Source organism: Cotesia glomerata, linkage group LG10, assembly GCF_020080835.1.
Source record: "Cotesia glomerata isolate CgM1 linkage group LG10, MPM_Cglom_v2.3, whole genome shotgun sequence".
NCBI lineage: Eukaryota > Metazoa > Arthropoda > Insecta > Hymenoptera > Braconidae > Cotesia > Cotesia glomerata.
In genome coordinates this window covers 4,784,787-4,809,978 of record NC_058167.1, presented here as the reverse complement: position 1 = coordinate 4,809,978, position 25,192 = coordinate 4,784,787, and the positions used below count along the sequence as shown (strand labels likewise).

The following is a 25,192-nucleotide window of genomic DNA, read 5'->3' as shown; positions in this document are numbered from 1 at the left end:
AAAAAAAAAAAACAAACAACAATTAATTGAAAATTAAAATTTTATTTTTTATATTCAGCCCAGCAAATAGATCGAAGTCGAGAACGGAGTTTCGACCATTAGCTCGAGGAAACATTCTACTAAATAAATTATTTATTTACAGGTGATCACTCACCGACTTTACAGCTAACAATCTTAAATTATTTTAAAATTTCTTTTCTAGTGATGACTCACCAGTCCATTCACACATCCACACATCCATTCCTCAGGTGACTACTCACCAACCCATTCATCAAAATCATCCAATTTTACCACTATCAGGTAATCACTCACCAAATATTTCATCTACAGATGACTACTCACCACATCTCTCATCAACAGGTGATTATTCACCAACTTTTCTTCTTACTATTTCATCAAACTACCCTTCCTAGGTGATCACTCAACACTACTGCTATCATCCTATCATTCCTATACCCGGTGACGACTCACCAATTCATTCAAAGAGCTAGCTTGGTTCAAAAATTGACGGGGTAGTCTTGGCTTGGCAGGGAGGATTGAGACACTACAAATGTCCCGATTTTATCAGCCTGGCGAACTACCACCCGAAATTTTCGTTACCGACGCTCGCTAAATTAATGTGTAGCTCCCGTGACGTCACAGGACGACACGAGGAGGGGAAAAAAACGGTTACGAACCTCGAACCTTGAGCATTGATCGACACTTCGATCTATCCCCCGGTGTCAACCACCACGTTTGATATTTCTTAGTCAATTTACTACTATACCACTATTATCACTATTAGGTGATTACTCACCAAAATTTATAAAACTTACTACTAAAACCTACTAAAATTCTATTAATAGTTTAATACTAATTATCAGAAATATTTTATATTACTTCTATTAATTTTATTATTTTTGCATTAGGTGATTATTCACCACGTTTATTACTATTGATCAATCATTTATAACACTAAGTTTAATTATTTTATCCCTATAAATATTTTGTTAAATTACCTAACCGAAATACCACAAGTTTATATTAAAAGTGCTTATTTTGTGTAATAAAGTTAAGTTTATTGTTATCACCGCTATACACTATTACTAAACTACCACTATTCACCTATCTATTTACTACGACTATCTATCTACAACCTGCCAAAGGGTCAATCAAAGATGAAGGGTCATCGTTGCAGTTAAAATTTGTAAGTAAGTAAAATAAATTAACTGGCACGCGTGAGAACTTCTGTCTCAAACTAATAAAATCATCTAAAGACAAAGACACTCATTGGTTCACGGCAGCGGAATATCCCAGAGCAGCGAATCCTAATTTTAAGAAGTTTAGGCGATTATTTCTTATCCGCGAGGTTTAATGGTCTAAATAATTAAATTTTTAAATTAAGCAAAAATTTAGTGTTTCAACATGTCTTTTCGTTAATTTAATCAGCGTTGAAGCAAACAATTTTTTTACTAAGCTTGATTTCTTTTAAGACCTTAGTACTTGCAAATTCGGTCAAGGTTTTCATGTACTTTTTCTCTGAATCATCGGCATCAAATTGCAAATTTTTTTTTTTCAAAAACTGAGCAGCAGTTCTAAGAAGACTCCCGGTCTTGTGACTACCATACCACAGAAAAAAGTCTTTTATTGTTATCAATAGCGGTGAGTTCTTTTCAAGAACTTGTTTCATTTTACCATTTAATGATTCGAGTCGGTTATTGCTAGTGTTTCCAAGGCTATTTTGCAGTACGCTGTACATAGACCACTCCTCGCGAATATTGTGCCAATTATTATTAAAATATGTCATAAATTCAGGTGTTGCAGTTAAATTTAATTCTAAATATAAGTCATCATATTCTTCCTTCGATGAAGAAAAAACCAGTTTTCTTAAAATATCCATAACTGCTATCTTGTCTTCACTATTTAATTTCATTTCCGGATTTTTGACAACTCTTTCAAAAATTTTTATACTATGGAAGCCACATATGTAAGTCGGAACCATAGGGAAGACAGTTTTCAAAACATCACGTTCCAGCAGATCTTTATCTGTCATGAAGCATTTAATTTTTTTACACGCTTCTTCATTAGTTGTTTTGAACGCGTTCAGCATCCATTCAAGGACATCTCGTTCCTCTGTTGATAATAAAGCTGCTCCGGCAATTTGCCCCCGACCGTTTCCATCTTCGACAAGGAAAACCATGAAGGTAATGTCGTTGTTAGTAAGTTTGTAAGTGCCGTCGAGGAACACTATTTCCGGCCATTTGCTGAGATCGGATCTCATGTCTTGAGTTGAGAAAAATATACCCTTACAGGTAGATGTTTCAGCATCGTTGTAAACATGAACATCGGCTTCTGCAAATTCAAGATTTTTGTATAAATACATATATATATTTATATATATATATATATATATATATATATATATATATATATATATATATTTATTTATTTTAGAATTAAAAACGCGAAAAAAAGTATGTCTATCTCTTTCGCATGCGGAGGGTGATGTCTTGCTTACTTATTATAGAATTTTTATTTGATTTTTGCAATTAATTTTACGGTACGTATTCCTAATAAGTTGGACTACTGATTGCAAATCGTTGTTATTTTCTGAATTGGTAACTTTACTCATCATATTATGCAACTTTTTTAATGGAACAATTTTTTGATACTGATTTTTAATCATATTTTGTACTCTTTCTTTGTTAGCACTTAATTTCAACGAGTTTTTTATCATCGTTTCTTGATCTGGCGTCAATTTATTATCCTCCGGAATACATTCATAGAATTGCTAGAAAAATAATTGAAAATTTTATCTCAGGAAGAAGTATTTTAATTACGATATTATTATCATCATTGATTCGTTCTGATAGGAAATTTTATGGTGAAATCGAGTAATGAAAATGTAATCATCTTTAAATAAGAAATTTATGTAAATATTAATTATTTGATAAAATTTGGATTTTACTCACCTAAAAATAAACAATTAATAATAAAAAAAATCAACAAAATAGTAATTATGAAACAGAAAGCAGACAAATAAATATTATATAGCAATATAATTGTTTATTTTTAGTAAAATTAACTTCAAAGTTTGTCAAAATTAATGATTTCCTACATTATTTATGAATTAATTTCTTTATTTAAAGATATCGGAATTTCATTTTTTTTGACTTTATAACATTTTCATTAAGTAAAGTAAAGTACCCAGTAGTTGAACAGGTTTCGAAGTAAAACTTATTTGATCCTACTTTTAATATATAAAGATATAATTATTAGTAAAATTAGTGATTTTCACGAAAATATAAACAATTTTGAATTGATTAAATCACAAATAATTAAGATAATTGATTATTTATATTTTGACAACGTTTTTAAAACAGACTATGAAAGGAGTAGTAGTTAAACACTCTGGGAGCAGTAGTTGAACTAATAAAATATATGGCAATAGGCACAGCAAAAATTTTCAACATTTTATTGAAATATCAAAAAAAATATAACATATTATTGATTATTATTAAAAATAATACTGTAAATATTTAATATGTTCATTTAAAAATGAGAAATATTTGTATTTAATTTTTTAAATATATTTTTTATGAATGACAAAGCAAATTTTCAATTATAAATCAAAAAAATTCAATTCAAAACGTTCAATAATTTTTTATACTAATTTTTAGTCATGAAACTTATTTAAATTGCAGTAATTTATACAAATCACAATGCTGATCACTAGTCTATAAACCTATTCGAGATTATAATGCTGTTAAAATTATACGGCCTCAACTTGTTCAAGTTCTGGGTACCGCTTTGAAAATTTGGAGGTATAGTTGAACGCTAAAATTTAATATAAAAATTATAGTTTATGTCTTTGCAAAAAATATATGTTATTTAGAAAAGATTATTTCATTAAATGGTACAATTTTTTTACTTAAAATGATATACCGTTTTTTTACTGATTGTTTGGTTTACGATTTAGTACCCTTTTCATGAAAAAAATAGCATCTATCGACCATTCTCAACATGTCAGCCTTTAAGTTAATAAAAATGTGATTGTTTTGATTGATAATTGAAAAAACTTACAAAAATAAATTACTGTATCATTTAATAATTATAATATGCGCATATTACTCATAATAAATTTACGGATTTTGAATTATAACAATTCGAATAGTCTGTTCAAGTACTGGTCCCATTTTTGTAAGTGTTCAAGTACCGGGTACTTTACCTTACACTGAAAAAAAAAAATCGTGACTGGAGTGTAAATTTTCTTGACTCAAGAAAATATTAAGGAAGATTGAAAATCTTTTCAATGAAGTTAAAATTTCTTGAGCCAAAAAAATTTCTTCTTGCTCCAAAATAACTTTTGTTTTCCTTAAAATTTTCTTGGTGAAAGAAATTTGTTTTTTCTGTGTACGATTTAATAGCGACGATATACATATATATATATATATATATATATATATATATATATACAGGGTGTCCCAAAGTCACGGACGCCATTGTAGCATCTGATGAAAAAAGAATTCTGAGACGAAAAGTCCTTAGCCATTTTCAATTAACCGCATAGATAATTAACTATTAATTAAAAATAACGTCTCTTTATTTGTTAGAGAGAGAGCGCCAGTGTCCAGTAAAGTATGTGCCAAACAAAGACACAACTAACTGTATGACTAACTAGTTTCTAGTAGGATATATAGCTAACGTAGTCACACATATTTACTTACACATTCACACGTGCAAGCGTCTTCGTTGTAACGCACTTGACTTGACACTAGTGCTCTCTCTCTAACGCATAGAAGGACGTTATTTTAATTAATAATTAATTATCTATGTGTCTGATTAAAAAATGGCTAAGGACTTTTCGTCTCAGAATTATTTTGTTTATCAGATGCTACAATGGCGTCCGTGACTTTTGGGACACCATGTATATATATATATATATATATATACTAGCTGTTACCCGCCCGCTCCGCTGGGCGCTTTATAGAGTTGTATTAGATCTAGATTTGAAATTTAATTGGAAGATTGTTTTGACTTGCACAGTGTTACGTTCTGGATTTTCCAGCTCATATTTTTATAATCTACCAGGCACGTGTCTATAGGAGATCTATAGATTCCAGGCGCACCCTGCTCTTAGATACTCTAAATTTTTAGAATAATTATTAAGGGTATTATATTCAAAATAATACACACGATTATATAAAATTAAAGTAAATTGTTTAATTAATTATATAATTTGGGCCAGATGGCACCGGACGTACGTCCGGAGCCCCAAGATGATTGTCGCCTGATTGCTCAGGGCAGACTCCTCTGGATTTGCATCCAGTACAATAGATTTTAATAATTAAATGTCGCAACGCCGCATCTCAGGTTACCCTAGTGAACACCATCGAGTCCCGAATCTCATGCAGCGTCAAGAGTTTTGAATTCGAGTCGCGATGGCGTTCGCAGAATTTCTTTATCTCCTCGTCACTCCGTTAAATAATTCTTGCAACGGAATGATCGAGGTTTTATTTAATAAAAATAATTTCTAAGAACCGTCAAATAAATTTCGAAATTCGCTAGAACGTTACACCTCCCCACCTAAGTGAGTTGCAGCGCTACGCAAAGCGGTGCAACTCCAAAAACAACTCATGGCTCGATATAAACTAGAAGAGATAACAAATTTTGATACAATTCATAGAATTACAATTTTTAGGTAACCTAAACCTGAGATAGGGCGCTTACAAAGCTTCTTAAAATTATTTACAAAATTAGAGGTTTTATCAGGCCTCTCAGTAAAAAACATGCATATCACAAATCAAATGAGCGACTCATTTAAACGGTAATTTTTAAGGTTAAAATTTATATTAGTTCCACAACAATTAAATTTTTCGAACAAATTTAAGTACAATATCGATGTCCAAGTATAGACCTTCGATTGCAATTCAATAGGATATATTTCTTTTCATAAATTCAATTGTTTGGCACCCTTTTTCATTTATGCAACTCATAGAATTGTGATTATTTAAAATTCAAATGATTCAGAATAATAATGTTTTACTGTCTAAATCTGGTATTATTATGTAGGCAAACGACATATCGTTACCACAAAAAAAAAATAATAAAAATAAGCATGCAGATTATGAAAACCCAATTTGGGTAGCTGAAGAAATGGATGCATTTATCAGGCTTTCCATCTCAAACCTAAAATTATCACCCAAGGAGGTGATTAATTTTTTTTCCTTCCCGTTGTCCTCAGAAGAGAGGATCTATGCAGGTAGAGGTCCAGTCCTACCACAAATACTGACACTGCAGCTCGTTACTGAAGTTAATCTTCTAACCATTTTTCTCAAAAGTTGGAATCTTCCTCAAATTATAAGAGACATACAACAATCTGAGATATACGAGTAGCCGATGAAATGGATGCATTACGACTTTCCATTTCAACCATGAAAATATCTCATAATTTTCCCATACTGCTGTCCTCTAAAATTGTGGATCTATGCAGATGGTGGCCCGGTCCTACCGTACTCGATGTTGTAGCCCAAAAATTTGAGGTCAATGTCTCAACCTTCTTGAAAAATGGCAAAAGTCTGCCTCAAAGATTTAATATATAAATTCTTCAGGACGAATAACTTTAATAGTTACTCACCTAAGAGAATTAATTGCGAACAAAATTAAGTTGCAAAAATTGAATAATATTATAAGACAACCAGATTAAACCAGGATAAAACCTTATGCTTCCCGGAATTTTCTCTAGCATTCGGGATAGTAAAATTGTCAATTTACAATTATTAACTTAATAAAGTATAGAATAGAGCATTCTAATATATATTTATATTAGTCGCCAATTATACGGGCGCCAAATTTTAGATCGAAATATTTCAACTTCATTCAAATCATCTCTGATAATTTATTGTATCGAGAAAAATTTAATACGTAATCTATTGTCAATAAATTCCCGACGGTTGAATTCGAGCTAAAATTAATGTGAGATAAGTATTACAAAAATTTTGAAACGCACAATGCTTGTATAGTATAATAATCATTATCATGATTAATTTTGATGGTTTATAATTAATGAATTACAGTAATTTTAAAGTAAATTAGAACCTTATAAAGATATATAATTAAATTGAAGCATAAAATTTTCTTTAAATTTTGCATAGAAAACTAATACGTTCCCGTTTGAATGATAATATAATGAATTAATTAATTTCTAAACTATCAACTGTCATAATAATAATATTCAATTATTAAAAATTAAATCTTTACGCCTGTAAATGATCGTAATATTTACGCATTCGAGTTTTGACAGTAGAATTACATAAATTTCTGCATAATAGTTAGAAATTATTCAATTATTTGATACAGCGGTATCTATGCGGCACGAATCAATCGCAAAATTATTAATTAAAGTAATTGAAAGTTATTCTGTATGAAATTTTTAATTTCATACACATAATTTATTATAATTCCTTAAAAAATGAAGAATTATTCGCTAAACTAATAATTTTACAGCTATTCGTAAAGCATTAGCGCTTATAAATTCAATCATAAAATTTAGGCGTAGTAATTAACATTGTAAATTTCCGCCAAATCATTGTCCGTAGCAACACTTTCAGTTCATAAAAATCATATACGTTTCATTGTTTTGTAAAATAAATTATTTTTGATCGTAATGTTCACACGTGATAAAATAATTTAGTCTGTAGTAATACATTTAATAAAATTATGAATTTCATTGTCGAAATAAATTATTAAAGATGAAGTCATCACATTTTTCAATCCGTCCGTGGAAAATGCCATGTGTAACATTAGGATATTGATAAAATTCGAATATTCTTACTTTTAATCGGTCCAGTGGATTAATAGTTCCAATTTTATCGATGCACTCACACTGAACATTACACTGCTTCAGTCAGGTAGCAAGATAACTAGTTCACATATTTTAATAGCAGAAATTTCCACGCGGCACAGTTCAAAATTAATTTTCTTCTTAAATTTATGGTCCGTAGCAACACTTTAAGTCATTATCCATTTATTTTCACAATTAGTTTAAAAGAGTATCAAGAGCATCCTGGTCACAGCACCACTGTTACTTTCTGGATTTTCCAGCTCATATTTTTATAATTTACCAGGCAGGTGTCTATAGGAGATCTATAGATTCTAGGCGCACACTGCTCTTAGATACTCTATAAATTTTTAGAATAATTATTAAGGGTATTATATTTAAAATAATACACACGATTATATAAAATTAAAGTAAATTGTTTAATTAATTATATAATTTGGGCCAGATGGCACCGGACATACGTCCGGAGCCCCAAGATGATTGTCGCCTGATTGCTCAGGGCAGACGTCTCTGGATTTGCATCCAGTACAATAGATTTTAATAATTAAATGTCGCAACGCCGCATCTCAGGTTACCCTAGTGAACACCATCGAGTCCCGAATCTCATGCAGCGTCAAGAGTTTTGAATTCGAGTCGCGATGGCGTTCGCAGAATTTCTTTATCTCCTCGTCACTCCGTTAAATAATTCTTGCAACGGAATGATCGAGGTTTTATTTAATAAAAATAATTTCTAAGAACCGTCAAATAAATTTCGAAATTCGCTAGAACGTTACACACAGATTCCGAATTCCATCAAATTGGTCTATATATTTTGTCCACATGATTATTCTAGCTAAAATTCATTGTTACTTTCAATGTGCAATCACTATAACATTCCCGTGGCTTTCTTCCAAAAATGAATATTAATTGACACGAAGAAAAAAAAATTTTAAATGAGCATTGTAAGTTTTAGTTAAAGTGATTGCAGGTCTCATAAGTGAAGTTGAAATCTGCCTAGCTTAAATTATGACGAATTTTGCTGTTAATTAAAATTTCTTCCGTAACATAAATTATACATAGAAAATTATTTGTATTTGTTTTTTACGAATTTTCTTAAAATGAGTAGCCAAATTTTTTTTCTATATCTCATGTGTTTAGAAAATGCAATGCTTTTAATCTGTTACATTTTCTCGATCCCGTAATAAGAACAATTCATCGGTTATGTGATCAGCAAAAAAAAATGTATGTAAAATTCTTAGTCGACATTTTTGCCGCTGCCAAAGAGACGATTGTTGTAAGAAAATATCACTATTAAGAAAGAAAAATATTTAAATCCGTTGACCCTGGAGGCCATCCCGGTATTTGCCTGTTTCTCTTCAGATTCTATCAAATTTTATATTTGTAGGAACTGTATTTAAAGAATATGAATTTTTTGACAATTATTACTCCCGCACTTCTATGTGGGGGAGGAATTTCGTAAGATCCTATTCGAGATAATTTCTACATTATAAATAAAAGATTTCAACAAAACTTCGAGTCTATAAAAACTATCGATTGGAAATGAGAAATTTTCATTGTTAACGCCTCCACCATCCCTTTTGGGGTTAGAATTCGAGAAAATCCATTCTCAGCTGAACTTGACATCATACACGAAGATTCCTACCAAATTTAGAATCTGCAGGAGTTACAGTTTAGAAATTAAAATTTTAGATTTTAACATCCACCCCCGCAATCCCTATCAAAAGTAGAATTTTTTGAAATCCGTTTTGAGATGATCTCATGAAAAATAAAAGATTCCTACCTAATTTCAAGTTTGTAGAAGTTACAGTTTGGAAATGGAAATTTGAAATTCTAACACCCACCCCCGCAATCCCTGTCGGAAGTAGAATTTATTGAAATCCGTTTTGAGATGATCTCTATATGACAAATAAAAGATTCCTACCAAATTTACGCCTTTTAGAAGCTATATTTTGGAAATTAAGATTTTTTGTTGTCAACACCCACCCCCGCAATCCTTATTAGGGGTGATTCGTCGTAAAATCCACTCTTGAATCATTTATACATCACATAGAGCAGATTCTTACCAAATTTGGAGCCTATAGGAGCTACAGCTCGGAAATTTAAAATTTTCATTATTAACACCCAACCCCGCAACCCCTTGTGGGGTAGGATATCGTTAAATTCGTTTATAAATTATTTTTACATCACTTACAAAAAATTCATACAAAATTAGGATTATCTAGGAGCTATAACTCGGAAATTTTAAATTTTCATTGTTAACGCCCACCCCCGCAATCCATATTGAGAGTAGATTGTCATAAAATCCGCTCATTAAATCCGATCATTTCTACATCACATATAAGAGATTCCTGCCAAATTTGGAGTCAATAGAAGCTATAGTTTGAAAATGGGAATTTTTCATTGTTAACACCCCCGCAACCCCCCTTGTAGGCGGAATTTCGTAAAATCCGTTCTTAGCTGACCTTTACACGGCGGAAGGAATATTTCTACCAAATTTCAAGTCTCTACGCTTTATGGTTTCAGAGATATCGTGATGAGTCAATATATAGGTGGAAATCTTTTATATATATATAGATATATATATATATATATATATATATATATATATATATATATATATATATATATATATATATATATATATATATATATTAGGGTGATTTTTTTACTTTATTTTTTTTTTCGGTCCCATCGTGAATTCTTGTTGGAAATACCTAAAAAAAAATTCCCTGAAAGTTTGAGCTCTTAATATTAATTAACGTCCTCGACCAAGGCATGTGAATATTTCCCATTGAAAATACACAAAAACTTTGATTTTTAATTTTTGAATTTCTAAAGCTCAGCGGCATTTCATGGGATCACTTTGATCGAAGATGGTTTTTTCTTAGAATTAAACGCTCTACAAAAGTGCCCATTGCCGCAAAGTCGTAACTCACACTGGCGAGGCAGTACGGGCCACTGAACCTGATTTTTTCATAAAATTGGCGTTTTTTCGCAATTATCTCGTAAATATCAAGAGCTACGAAAAAAATGTGAATGACAAACTTGTAGAAAATTCAATTTCCAATAAAAAAAGTCCTTTATGGACCAAATCGCTAAGATCAATATTAAGCGAGATATTAAGCCAATATATTTTTTCGTGAAATTTTGGCTGATCATTGATTTAAACTTATTAATATCTTGTTTACTTTCTCTGTTTTTTATATTTTTTCTTCAATATATTTTTTCAAGGCTAGAAAAACAGGATATGATAAGTATCTTACATTATAAAAGCTTATATCTTAAGAATCTTTAATAAATAATGGATTTACGAGTTTCTGCATAAAACTTATGAATTCAATTACACTTAAATAATTTATATATTACTAACAGTTTATTAAATTATAATAGTTCGAATTATATTAACAACAATAAGTATTTAATAAAAATAAAAACAACAATACCAATTAATTATTATTGAATGCAGAAAAATGAATTGTTAGATTAATTCATTGTCAATATATTGTGATTTTTTACACGATGTGTATTGAGATCGATGGTGCTGAACAGTTTGAAAAATTCTTTGTCTTTTATCTTCGTTATAAGTCAATACTTCATTAAAACTTTCGGCTAGCGCTACTCCTCTTTCCGCAGTATCGTTTACTACTTTTAACTTTTTGAATGTATCATAACATCGTTTATACTCAAGATTTGATTCCCACAAACTTGGATCTGTATGCAAAAATTCATAGGGGAGCTCAAATTGCTCAAAAATAAACAACGAGTTTGGATTAACAAAATCGCTTATGTTTTTCTCAGATAACGACGTTATTTCTTCATAAGCGACTGATAAACGTTTATTAGGCTTTTGACCGCTACCTGGGAATTTATTTTTGTACGATCTTTACTTTTTCTTCTACTGACACAGTTTCATAAAAACGAGCTAAACAAGCAAGATTTTCGTGTAAGTACCACAAATGCCGAGACAATTTATCGAGTGCTGCATTTGCAATTTCTGGATGTATTTTTCTGTAGTCAATAAGATCTTTTACTAATTGCAAATCCGAGTTTGGAGCATTTATTGCATTAGGAGCAGTAAACCATATTTTTACATAAAATATTACGATGAAAACACATATTTTCTGCAAAATTTTTTTTTCGTTTGCTCCCATTTTTAACTGGTTTCTAAACATATATATTTTCAAGCAATAGAGAGCTTTCGATAACCACCGTGCGTGATGAAAAGCACCAGGTGCTTTAAATTCGGCTCTATGACTTTTGATACCACCCAAAAAGATACAGCTCAGCTCCAAAAACTCCTTGTAATCATTTCTCGGATGATGATTCTAACAAAAAATAAGAAAAATTTAATAATTGCGGCCGGAAAAGAAGATATTTTCAGAATTTTAAAGTAAAAAATATTATTTAAAAAGGCAAAATTTATAAAACTAAATCACTTAAAAATTCGAGTTATATCGAAGTATGCAAAATAACCACACTGATAAAAGGATTTATTTACTATTAATAATTTGATTTATTTGAAGATAATAATTTAATTTAATAAATATTTTTTAACATTAAATAAATATTTATTAGGGAGAAAAGTACATTTAATAATATTTAATAAATATTTATTAATAGATAACAAATATTTATTAACAGTTAATAAATACTTGGTTGAGTGAATTTGTTTGGCTTGCAATGTCATATGATATGAAGGTTGCTCATAAACAAAAATCATCATTATAAATTATTTGCATTAATTATATTACATTATAATAACATTTATTGTAAACTACCAAATTCTATCACAGCTCATAATTATTTTTTATATTTTTACATATTAAAAACGTTAATTTATTAAGTGAATTGAATTATTATCAATGTATTCCAGTTATAGGGTTATTAAAAGTGTCAAAAGAAAATTGCTATTTTTGCTTTTTATCCTAAATAAATATTTGTTAACAGTTAACAAATATTTATTAACTATTAATAAATTAATAAATATTTATTAACAGTTAATAAATTCTACGTAATGAATACTAATTAACTGTTAATAAATATTTATCAAATCCCATGATGTTAAAAAATCATTTATTAACAGTTAATAAAGCTTATTAAATATTAACAAGTCCTTCTATCAGTGTATCAGAAAGATCTAATGACTGTAAAAGAAATTAACTTTATAAATAATAATTCTTTCAATGGTAAAACTATTTATGAATTAATTAATACCTTCAGTTGATTTTCTATGAAGTCAAGAATATCGTCTTTTCTATGATTTAAAATAAGTGCAATATCTTTATCCTCTGTGCCGATTTCATACGCAGATTTATCAATTGTTTCCCAATTATCTCTGAGTCTTTTGAAAATTGGTACATTTGGACTATTTGTCACTGGCCAAGCAACTTCTGCAACATTTCATAACATCAATTCAGAAGTATGATGGCGACAAGCAAGATATAATAAGTCACGGCCAATTTTATCTTCTAATAATGCACATGCGCCATTAAAACAACCTAAAACAAAGAATTAGTTATTGATAAACTGTTATTCAATTATCAGTTATTCAAATTTTTGACTCAGCTTATATTTTAACTCAACATTCGTAAAAATAATTAAAAAAATTAATCAAATTCTTATTTGAAAATTTCTTCCCAAGTCAAAAAACAAATACTGTGATATAAATTCATTCAACCACAACATTAACTTACCGGTATTTGAACTAGTTGTATCAAAGCACATTGCTTTAACATTATCGCAAAGATCCTACTCTATCAGCGTTTCAAAAATAGCTGAAGCTTGGCTTTCACCTGTGCCATCAGAGAGAATCGGAGTTTTTAAATTTTTATCAGTATTTATTCCGGTGACGTGTATTGATAATCGTTCTGCTTTTGGTTGACCATTTCCCGCAGGAAGCATCTTTCCATCCCAGTGCACTACGAGAGAGTCATAAAAAATTTCTTCTTCTTTGATCGTATCGACAATTTCTTCTCTTTTTGAAATACGCGCATTGCGAATAGTAGAGTAACTTAAATTATATTTATCAATCTCAAGTCCTAAACTTTGAATAACAGCAGAAATGATGTACATCGCATTTCTGTTACTAGTTTTAGTTCTATCTAGTGCTAATACTAATTCCGAAGTCAGAATATCAATTTTATTTTTCTTAGGCGCTGGCATTGTATCTTCAAAGTCTGAACAAGTTCGCTTCAATTCACTGGAATTTGATATGGAACTACAGAAACTATTTATGGACGACTGTTGGGATAATTTCATTCCTGAAATGAAAAATGTTAACAGTGAATTAGTAAACATATTAGCTGAATTTTAAACAAATCAAATATAATTAAACAAAACTATTATAATATTAGAACTAACCAATTTCCTCATTATTGGGAGTTTCTACTTCCATCGCAGACAGATTTCCAGAAGTTTCTTCTGGTATAACGTCAATTGCTGGTAGATGGATATTTCTATTTCCTTTACGACAATCTGTCAAAAATTGCTGCAAATTTATCGGTAAATTTTTTAGTGCAGCACAATTTGCAATGTCAAATAATTTATCAAGACGTTTGCTAAACTGTTCCACATTTGTTCGTTGTCTTTTCGATGTCTTTGCACGACTTCGATGATTCTTCACTTTCATGTAGTCACTGTGAATTTTTTCCAATTTTTTAATACTGTGCTGAGGTCGAGAAGTTGGAATCAAAAGATTAGCCCAAATAGCATTCGTATCACTGATCACACTACTAGCACTTGCTCGTATACTTAATTTTAAGGATTGATGTTTGTACATAAAGAGATTCAATACATCCCTACACGAAGGTAACTTAATATTATTAATATTATGAATTTCAAATCCAATTAAATAATTATAAACTCTATTTCCGATTTGTTCAGACATCTTTGACAAGAATAAAAATGATAGAAAAATGTAACGCAACGTAAAGCATACAAATGCGACGCGAGTACATTCAGTGTTCACTGAGCTTTGTTCTCGATATTTGCGGCATTAGTATCACACAATAAAGAACAAAAAAAGCGCTGCAATTAGGCGGGCGATTTATTAAACTAATTCAAGGTTACGTAAAAGAGGGGATTTTGGAGAGGAGAGAGGCTTTCGATTTGCGGACAATGACTGAGCTTTCGCTGGTCGCGTACTTTTGTCAAACGTTGTTGATCAACTGGTGGGGGAATCACCGCGATGTTAGTTACATCGCAACGTTGCCATTAGATTATTAAGTACCTACTGACGGAGAAGAAACAAAGAGAAAAGAGTTTGATTAAATGTTTATTATCATTAAAGGTTAAATATTGTAGATTATTAATTTTGCTTTAGTTTTCTAGCCTTAAAAAAATATATTGAAGAAAAAATATAAAAAACAGAGAAAGTAAACAAGATATTAATAAGTTTAAATCAATGATCAGCCAAAATTTCACGAAAAAATATATTCAAGGCTTAATATCTCGCTTAATATTGATCTTAGCGATTTGGTCCATAAAGGACTTTTTTTATTGGAAATTGAATTCTCTACAAGTTTGTCATTCACATTTTTTTCGTAGCTCTTGATATTTACGAGATAAATGCGAAAAAACGCCAATTTTATGAAAAAATCAGGTTCAGTGGCCCGTACTGCCTCGCCAGTGTGAGTTACGACTTTGCGGCAATGGGCACTTTTGTAGAGCGTTTAATTCTAAGAAAAAACCATCTTCGATCAAAGTGATCCCATGAAATGCCGCTGAGCTTTAGAAATTCAAAAATTAAAAATCAAAGTTTTTGTGTATTTTCAATGGGAAATATTCACATGCCTTGGTCGAGGACGTTAATTAATATTAAGAGCTCAAACTTTCAGGGAATTTTTTTTTTGGGTATTTCCAACAAGAATTCACGATGGGACCGAAAAAAAAAATAAAGTAAAAAAAAAAATCACCCTAATATATATATTAGGGTGGTCGTTAAAAATTAAATTTTTTGCGGCGCCCAAAAAAATTCTTCCTTGGGACGAGAAACTACGGGAAAAATTTTTGATTTTAAACAAAAAGAACACGTGCCGACGGGCAATTGAAGTTTTTCAATTGAAGATTTTTCGATAAAATTATAGTTTTTTGAAATATTTGTTACGGTATTTAAATTCGGACAAGAAATCATGAAAACAAGCTTGTAGAAAATTAAATTCTCTACAAAAGGGTTTCTTTCGGTTTTAGATGAAGTTCATATCTATCGAGATAATCTTATTAATAAACTCATCTTACACACTTTGCTGACGCGGAAATTCTTTTCAAGTTCATCAACATCTTATTATATTTATCATATTAACAGCTGTGACCTAGTGTTGATTAAACTTTACGATTTACTTACGGGGTTTTGCTGCAATACTAGCAGTTCCTTGACCCAAAGGTCAGTTCAAAACACCTTGCTGCTGTTTTACGAGCAACGAGGATCGTTCTCGACGTTGATTCTTCGAATTAGTAAAGCGTAAGTTTATTCTTTACTCCCTTATAACACAAAATCTTCCTCTCTGCGATTTTGCTGCGGCTTATCGAGCAACAAAAACTCTATTGGAAAATTTTGCGAGCTACACAGTACTAATTAAAAAAAAATTTTTTTTTTGCTTATATATAAAATTTTTTTTGTTTGTTTTGCTAAAATTTTTTTTATCCAACTCGCAGAGTGCTAACTATAGCACTCAAAAAGAGACAAATTAATAGTCCGACATTCACGAAGCGGTATTAAATTTCAAATCCGAAAAGCCTATTCAGATTTCTTTAACGGTCAAATCTACTATCTACCCTTAACTAAATCACCTGGGTCATTCCATGTCAAATCGACCAATAGTTGGAATTGAACCCTTTCGATTTGGATGAATTTTGGTCAGAAGTTTTCTTTTATCATAAAACGAAGTTCTGCCAAAGGAAAAAAAATAAAAAAATTTTTTCGAAAGATATGCAAATTCAAAATTTAGCGATTTTTCCAGTTTTTCAATTTTGTTTTTGCAATATCTCGAATGCTATTATAGATACAGGAATAGTCTTTCGTTTGTTTAAAAGGGGGCACTTGAGAATATTTAAAAAAAAATTTTTTTTGGAAAAAAATTTTTAAAAATGCCAAATTTGTCAAATTTTGAATTTTTGAAAATCGTCAAAAATGAAGACCGCCATTAAAATTTTGGCTCAATTTTTTTTGTATGATACCTTGTAATGATCTTAAAAGATCTTGAAATTTTTGGATAGGGGTTTTTTTTTTTCAAAAATATGAATTTTTGAATTTCAAAAAAAAATTTTTGAATTTCAGAAAAAAATTTTTTTTTGTTTTTTGCAACTTCTGTACTTAAGTTACTTAAAGTTACATAAAGGTACTTAAGTTAAAGTTATGCAGATACATAATATTGTAATTTTGATTATTTAGAAATAAAATGCACGACGTGAAAATATCAAATAATAAATTAATTTCAACTTTTTTTTATTTTTTAAACATAATCTTGCATCCTTAAAATAAGTCATCCTTAACGCATGATAGAATTTGTTAATTGTCCTTTTTTTACTTCATTTAAAGTTGTTGATGCCACTTGTCGTCTTATTAACATGGGAATAATTTGTAATTTAAGATTGAGAACTATGAATGTGCAGAAATTCGTAAGTAAATAAGTATTCGAAAGAACGAAAAAAAATTGATATTTTTATGAAATCATTTCTAATTTTTATAGAAAATTAATATCTGTTTGAGTTATTTGAGGTTAAAAACTGTAATTGAAGTGAAGAAACGATCAAAATATATCATACGTTGATAAAATAAATAATTATATCATGCGTAAAGCCTGACTTTTAGATTATGTCTAAAAAATGAATAAAAGTTGAAATTAATTTATTATTTAATATTTTCACGTCGTGCATTTGATTTCGAAATACTCAAAATTACAATATTATATATCTGCATAACTTTAACTTGTATAGAAGTTGCAAAAAACAAAAAAAAATTTTTTTTGAAATTCAAAAATTTTTTTTTGAGATTTAAAAATTCATATTTTTGAAAAAAAAAAAAAACCCCTATCTAAAAATTTCAGGATCTTTTAAGATCATTACAAAGTATCATACAAAAAAAATTGAGCCAAAATTTTAATGGCGGTCTTCATTTTCGACGACTTTCAAAAATTCAAAATTTGACAAATTTTGCATTTTTTTCCAAAATATTTTTTTTTCAATAGCCCCAAGTGTCTCCTTTTAAACAAACAAAAGACCATTCCTGTATATATAATAGCATTCGAGATATTGCAAAAACAAAATTGAAAAACTGGAAAAATCGCGAAATTTTGAATTTACATATTTTTCGAAAAAAATTTTTTTATTTTTTTTCCTTTGGCAGAACTTCGTTTTATAATAAAAGAAAACTTCTGACCAAAATTCATCCAAATCGAAAGGGGTCGATTCCAACTATTGGTCGATTTGACATGGAATGACCCACCTTTATTGGGAAAATCCAGCCTTTTCTTAACCTCTCCTCTCTGATCATAAGGAAAAGGAAATCCATAGTTAATAATAAACCGGAAACCATATTAAATCTCGATCAAACGGTATCTCATCGGCGAACAAAGAGGGAAGAACGGTATCAAATCCGAACGATTCGGTCCCAATTAACGTCTAAACGAAAGTAACCAACCAGATAAACAAGATCCCAGTAGTCCAGCTAGATTACCTAATGAAGTTGATGAAATAGAGATTAAAGAAGAAACATACGATGGTGAACAACGTCCCGATTTTCGATAACACACCACAACAACTGTGACTTACTAACTGACTAAAATGTCCTATGACGAAGAATATCGAAAATTCCGCTTCGGAGAGCTTCGAAGAGAATTATCAGAAGCTAGACTATATGAAGGAGAATCTCTAGAAAGTTTTTATTATTATTTACGTCATCTAATCATACAGCTTGGAGAATTCTCACCTCCTTTCATAAGTAAGTTAATAGTAAGCACACTCCATCAGGACCTCGGTCGACTTTTCTTATCATTTATCCCTCCAGTTCTACAGGGCCAAATTTCAAAATTCAATCCGAAAACTTTGGACAAAGTATACCTTGCTTTAAGGTCATTTTAGGAGGGTACCCCCCACTTTTTTTAAAAGTAAAATGGTGCCGCCTAGTGGCCAGTCTGGGTACTAAAAAGTCCCTAGCTTCTTCATTGATTCCTGGGCAGGACGGGCACTCCGGTGAATCATTATGCTTGAAGCGGTAAAGATACGTCCGAAAACATCCATGTCCTGACAACAACTGCGTCAGATAGTAATTGACCTCGCCATGACTTCGGTTTAGCCAAACATCGATCTTCGGTATGAGACGGTGTGTCCATCTCCCTGTTGTCGCGGCGTCCTACTGCGATTGCCATCGTGCGATGCTGTTCTGCCGTTCTTCAGCTCTGAGTTCGTCGGCACTTTGTGTGGTTGTCCTCTTTCGTTGGTAAAGGTTCCGTCTTTCCTCAACTAGGACTCTGAGCGGCAAAGTTCCGGAAATGACACACACTGCTTCCTCTGATATTGTTCGAAAGGCGCTTGCAACTCGTAGGGCACTCATACGATATATTGGTCCAGCTTTTCTCCATGAATCTTGCACCTCTAGTGCGTCAGCCCAAATTGATATTCCGTAGGTGAGCACCGATGTGACTACTGATGACAATAGTAGCCTCCTGCTCTGCTTTGGGCCTCCGACGTTCGGCATCAATCGTGCGAGACTAGCTCTCACTACTGACGCTTACGTACAGACGTGTTCCACTTGCTGCTTGAAGTTGAGTCGGGCATCAAGCATCACTCCCAGATATCGTATATGAGGTTGTGATGTGATTTCTCGGTCACCGACTTTTATCTTAATTGTTTCAACTTCTTTTCAGCTGGTAATAAGCACTGCTTCGGTCTTCTGCTTGGCCAGTTGTAGGTTCACTGTATCCATCCACTGATTGATCTTCTCAAAAGTGATGTCAAACAGATGTTGAATCTCGTCGAGGTGTTTGGCGACGATCACTGCGGCAACATCATCCGCATACGCTACCAGTTTGACACATCTTGGAAGCTTCAGTCTCAGGAGCCCGTCATACATGATATTCCACAGAAGTGGACCAAGAACAGAGCCCTGTGGCACACCACCGGTTATATCATACTCTTTCGGACCATTCTTTGTATCGTATTTCAGCACTCTATCTGTAAAATAGCTAATCACTAGTCTGCGAAGATATGTTGGCACGTTCTTCTCGTCGAGAGCTTGCATGATGCAGTCCCAATCAGCGAAATTGAAAGCATTTTTGATGTCCAAGGCAGCCACCAGGCAGTACTTCTTCGTTCCACCCTTCCATCTAGTTCCTGCGATTGCCTCTTTGGCCGTATTAACAACCAGGTTAATCGCGTCCAGGGTTGATCGTCCTTTCCGGAATCCATACTGGTTGTCTGCCAAGAGTGGGTCGACTACTGCATCTATTCGCTGATAGATGATACGCTCAAATATCTTACCCGCCGTATCTAGCATGCAGAGTGGTCGGTAAGATGACGGTTCTTCTGGCGGTTTCTTTCCTTTAGGTAAAAGTACTAACCGTTGCTGTTTCCACTCACGAGGAAAAGTCCCCTCCTTGAGGCATGCGTTGTAAGCGTCTAGAAATAATGTTGGTGCTGCCTTTATGATGGTTTTCAAGGCTATATTAGGGATTCCGTCCAATCCCGGCGCTTTATTATTTCCTACCCGATTACAGGCCTCCAACAATTCTTCTTCAGTGACAGGTGGAATGTCGTCCAGTTCATCTTGCGTTGACTGATAATTGAGACTGTGTTGCTGTGGAAACAGCGCAGTGACGATTTTCTGAAGGAGTTGGGGACACGTAGGTGACGGCATTTGTTGTTTCTTCAGGTGCGTCATGACCACCTTATACGGCCGACCCCACACGTCTTTGTCGACCTCGTATTTGAGCTCTTTCCAGCATCTTCCTTTGCTCTCTTTTATGGCCTTATTAAGTTCACGACGAGCTTTTTTGTACTCTGCGATCAGCACTGCAGAGTTAGGTCGTTGATAGCCACGCTGTGATATTCTTCTCTTTCGATGACACTCTTTACGGAGGTTGCTGATATGATCATTCCACCAGTGTACCGCAGGTCTTGAATTCATAACACGTTTGCGAGGCATACTGGCATCACAAGCTTGTGTTACTCGCATCATCAGGGCCTTAGTATGTTCTTCTGCACATCCAGTCTCTATCGGATCACTATCGAGGGCTGTTAGCAATACTTCTGGGTCAAGAGATTTCACCTTCCAACCGACAGTGTTAAATTGCTTGATAGGCCCCCGGAGGTTCTGGTCGTTTGACGTTTCCCAGAGTATCGCATGATGGTCACTGGCAGTGTAGATGTCCAGTACCTTCCAGTTAGTGTTACCTTTAGCAAGGCTGGTACTGACAAAAGTGACGTCTACAATTGAGCTTGCGTCACCTTTGGTGTAGGTCGGCGTGTCACCACTGTTGAGCAAGACTACATCTAGTGTAGAAAGAGCTTCTAGCAGCTCTCTCCCCAGTCCACTGCCCAGGCGTTAAAGTCCCCGGCTATCGTCACTGGATGATGTTGCTTCGCGTCCTCGGTCAGTCGATCCAAGAAGTCAGTAAACTCAGCAATTGAGAGGCTAGGTGGTGCGTAGCAGCTGTAAAAACGGATGCCATCTACTGATGCTGCTACAAAGCCAGCGCTGCCATTGGTAGCTACACTCTGAAAAGGGAGCTTACCACAAGCCCAGATCACAGCTTTCGTGGTAATATCCGTCTCCCAAGGTTGTCCAGCTAAATTTTTATATGGCTCCGATAAAAGCACAACGTCGAGCTTTAATTCCCGTACTGTCTGCATAAGCAGGTCATGCGCAGCTTCGCAGTGATTGATTGTTTTGTCGCAAACTCTCCAAGATGGAGAATTTCCGTAATTATTTATTCTTCTTGAACTATTCAGGAACCAGGATCAGGAATTCTTAATTTAAAATAAAACACTCGGTGTTGGGGTGAATAATTATAATAATTTATTCCCCAATGGGAGAAAACTCTAGCAATTACTAGAGAAAAACTCCTCGAAGATAGATACAGTCGTGTATGATATGAATAAGTGTGTGTATGTAAGTGAAACAATTGCACTAGGTGTACAATAAGGGTGAGAAAGGATCTCAGCCGCTATTAGGTTGTTGAGGTCAACCGGTACCTGTTAATAATGATCCGAGAGGATCTGAGGATTTTGATCCGAGAGGATCAATGTGCGTTTGATCTGAAAAGATCGATTCAATTGATCCGAGAGGATCGAACGTATTTATGATTTGAGACAATAAATTGATTAGTTAAATTGAGATGAAATAGATTTTAATTAGTCAATTTGAATTATTTCATGATTATAACTATTTTTAATATAAGTTAAATTGCGTATTATGAAGCTAAATTTATTCGAAATCTAATTAATTATTATTCATTACTAAAGAATTTGAAGTTAAATTAATATTTAAAGGTAATGAAATTACGCGTCTTATTACCCGGCGTGTAAGTTAAAACAATGGCCGCGACGCCACATCAAAGTACTGCGTCACAACTATCAAAAGTGTTTAAATTTAATTACGATGAATTTATATTATTTTCACGATAAAGAATACGACTTTAATTAACTAGATGAGTTACTTTGATATCAGAATGGATGTATTACTATGTAATTGTTCACAATGAAAAACACAGAATAAAATGAAATTAAGTGTTAGCGAGGCTAGCGAGTATATTGTATCGGTTACAGGTCCCAAACACAACTGAACTTCGCACATGGCGTCTCGCGCCTCGTGCTTCGTGCCGGCCGGGCTTCTTCCCGCTAGCTCATGGTGCGCAGGCGCAGCAGCCATTACAAAACGTGTTATTGGACATGTTCGCGGAGAACAGTCATAGAAATTACTCTTGTTGAGTCTCGAGTCTGGTTAAGCTTTTGGTATAGTTATGAGAGTCGGGGTGACCAACTCTCTTTTGCCTTGGCGGCAAAACATTGATGTTAAGCTGCAGTATCCTCATGTTCGTTTATTTGTCAGCTTTTGGAGTACTTCTTGGAAGACTGGACATCGACCAGAACCAGACCGGTGAGCAGTGTCCTGAGAGCCAGGTTTTTCCGCACATAACGCACATTTCACTTTATTTGGGCATTGAGCAGCTTGATGACCTGTTTGCCCACATTTGATGCAAAGCCCAGATAGGTCGACTTCGCTTTTACATTAGGCAGTAGTGTGCCCAAAGTGCCAGCACTTATAACATCGTAGTGGTGTCTTAATTGCTCTGACACGGCAATTTACCCAGCCAATCCTTATTTTGCCTGTCTTTCCGAGTATCTTCTGCACTATTGCTGCTGGCAATCGTACCGAAGCAGTTTGAGTACCTCTGTAGGCCGGACGAATTTTAATGACATCTCCAGGTATTTCGTAGTCATTTCCAGCTGCCTCTTGTAAGGCCTTCCGGACATCGTCTTTAGTTGTTTCGTCGTCAATGTCCCAGATTTCAAGCTATTCCTCTGGGCCTTTACAGATGACTTGCGCTTCTTCTTTAAGGATGCTCTTGATGGTCGTCAGCAAAGCTTATCCTTTGTCTGCGGTCTTTCTGGAAAGCTTAATGAGCATATTTCCATCATTCGTCTTTTGAACCTTGTCAACGATGTCACGGGTCTGATCTGGTGGGACATCTTTTTTAATCCGACGCAGTATCTTGGCATATTTTGCCTTCTCAACGGGTCGAATAATTAAGGCATCTGGTTTGGTGAATTTTCGCGGTTTTTCCCGCTTAGGCTCCGGCCGAGATTTGTTCATCGGTTGTTTTGGTAACCGCTCTCTCGCTTGCTCCTTCTTCTCCTTCTTGGATTGGACCTTCTGCCATTCAGTCACCTCTATTTTTCCGGCGTTCTGCACTGCCGTGTTTTTCGGAGGGCTCGGTTTCAGGTCCTTTTTCTTCACAACTTGGTCGATCGTTGGGTCGGGAGAAGATCGATCTTTTCTCTTAGTTGACTTGCTGCTAGTTCTGATTCTGTCTTTCGCGACTGATTCACCGTCACCTTCGGCTCCAGTGTCCATTACTTCTATATTCACGACAGTTGCTTGAATGCTTCTCTCCGGTGTAGTGCGAGAAGTGCGTCGTACTGTTAAACACCATTCTTCATCAAGTTTCTTGAATCTCTGGAGGGCATTGGCTACGCTGGTCGTCTTGGTCTTAATCTCCTTGTGGATATTGACCTTGTAACGGGTGATTTACTTCCCGCACTTTTAGCCCCTGATTAAATTTAACTAACAACAATATATTAACAAATAACTCTAAGATTATTCAGGGCGCCACCAGGATTTTTCAATGCGGTTCCTGGAACCGGAAACCAGAGCTGAGCTTGTAATCTACAGGGAGACAGAGTGGAGGAAGGTGGTCTGAAAGAAATAAATTTTTATTTAACAAAAATGACCGGTATTTATTTAACAACAAAATATGATAACAATTCGTGCCCTTGCACGTACAAATAACAACTTAAGACTACAGCCTAACTAACGGCTGACCAGGACTTCTTAAAACTAACAAAAATTCTTAATCCTACAGTACCCTCATATGGAGCGTCTATACTGCAGTTTCTAACTAAGTCGCGCTGTCCACCGGACCCTCACGCTCTATCAAAATTCTTAATCCTGACGGTACCCTCTTATGTAGCCTCTATACCGCAGTTTCTATCTTACTACCGTGGTACTCCACTTGGCGTCTATACCACGGCTTCTAACTTACTACCGTTGTACCCCACTTGGCGTCTATACAACGGCTTCTAGGATTTCCCGCCCCGGAGTCAGATGGACTCAAGCGTGCTCAACGTGCCTCTTGAGCGGTACTATCTCACACACACATTACCAACGCGTCTCCACACACATATCCCGCTCACACACACCACTGACTCTACTTTACTTTTATTTCCGGATTTACAAAAATTAGACTCCAAAATTTACAACGTTAATTTTCACTAAAATTGTTCAGTCATTAGCTTACAATAAAACTCATGAATTATCCTCACGATTAATAAATTTACTTCTTAAAATTTCCGGCTTAAAACCGACGCTTCTTTTGTTCCACATTTAACACGAGCTTAACTCTGCGCATTAACTTAAATTCTTTCGAAGAACATTCTTTATAAAATAAACTAAATTTTTACTCGGACGTAATCCACACAATAAATAGTTTTATAACAATTTCTACCGGAACAATGATATTAAATTATTGACAATTTTCCAGTACATGACTTCAATATATAAGACAACCCAAGTAGAAATTGGCAATTAAATTAGATAATTAATTAGTAATTTCTCAATATACAAATTACTTGCCGAAAGTTCATCTACGGGTACATAAG

General features: G+C 33.5%; 2 protein-coding genes across 2 annotated transcripts; both read right to left on the bottom strand.

Moving 5' to 3' along the window:
- Positions 1-1,420: 1,420 nt before the first annotated feature.
- On the bottom strand, positions 1,421-2,362 carry LOC123273352. Its single transcript, XM_044740757.1, has one exon. The coding sequence runs from the start codon at positions 2,360-2,362 to the stop codon at positions 1,421-1,423; it is 942 nt and encodes a 313-aa protein (XP_044596692.1).
- An 11,245-nt stretch (positions 2,363-13,607) lies between these two features.
- LOC123273351 lies at positions 13,608-14,826 on the bottom strand. Its single transcript, XM_044740756.1, has 3 exons — positions 14,180-14,826; positions 13,890-14,079; positions 13,608-13,611 (listed from the first exon to the last, which is right to left on the bottom strand). Exons 1-3 carry the CDS (start codon positions 14,703-14,705, stop codon positions 13,608-13,610), a joined length of 720 nt encoding a protein of 239 aa, XP_044596691.1. The 5' UTR covers positions 14,706-14,826.
- Positions 14,827-25,192: the final 10,366 nt, after the last annotated feature.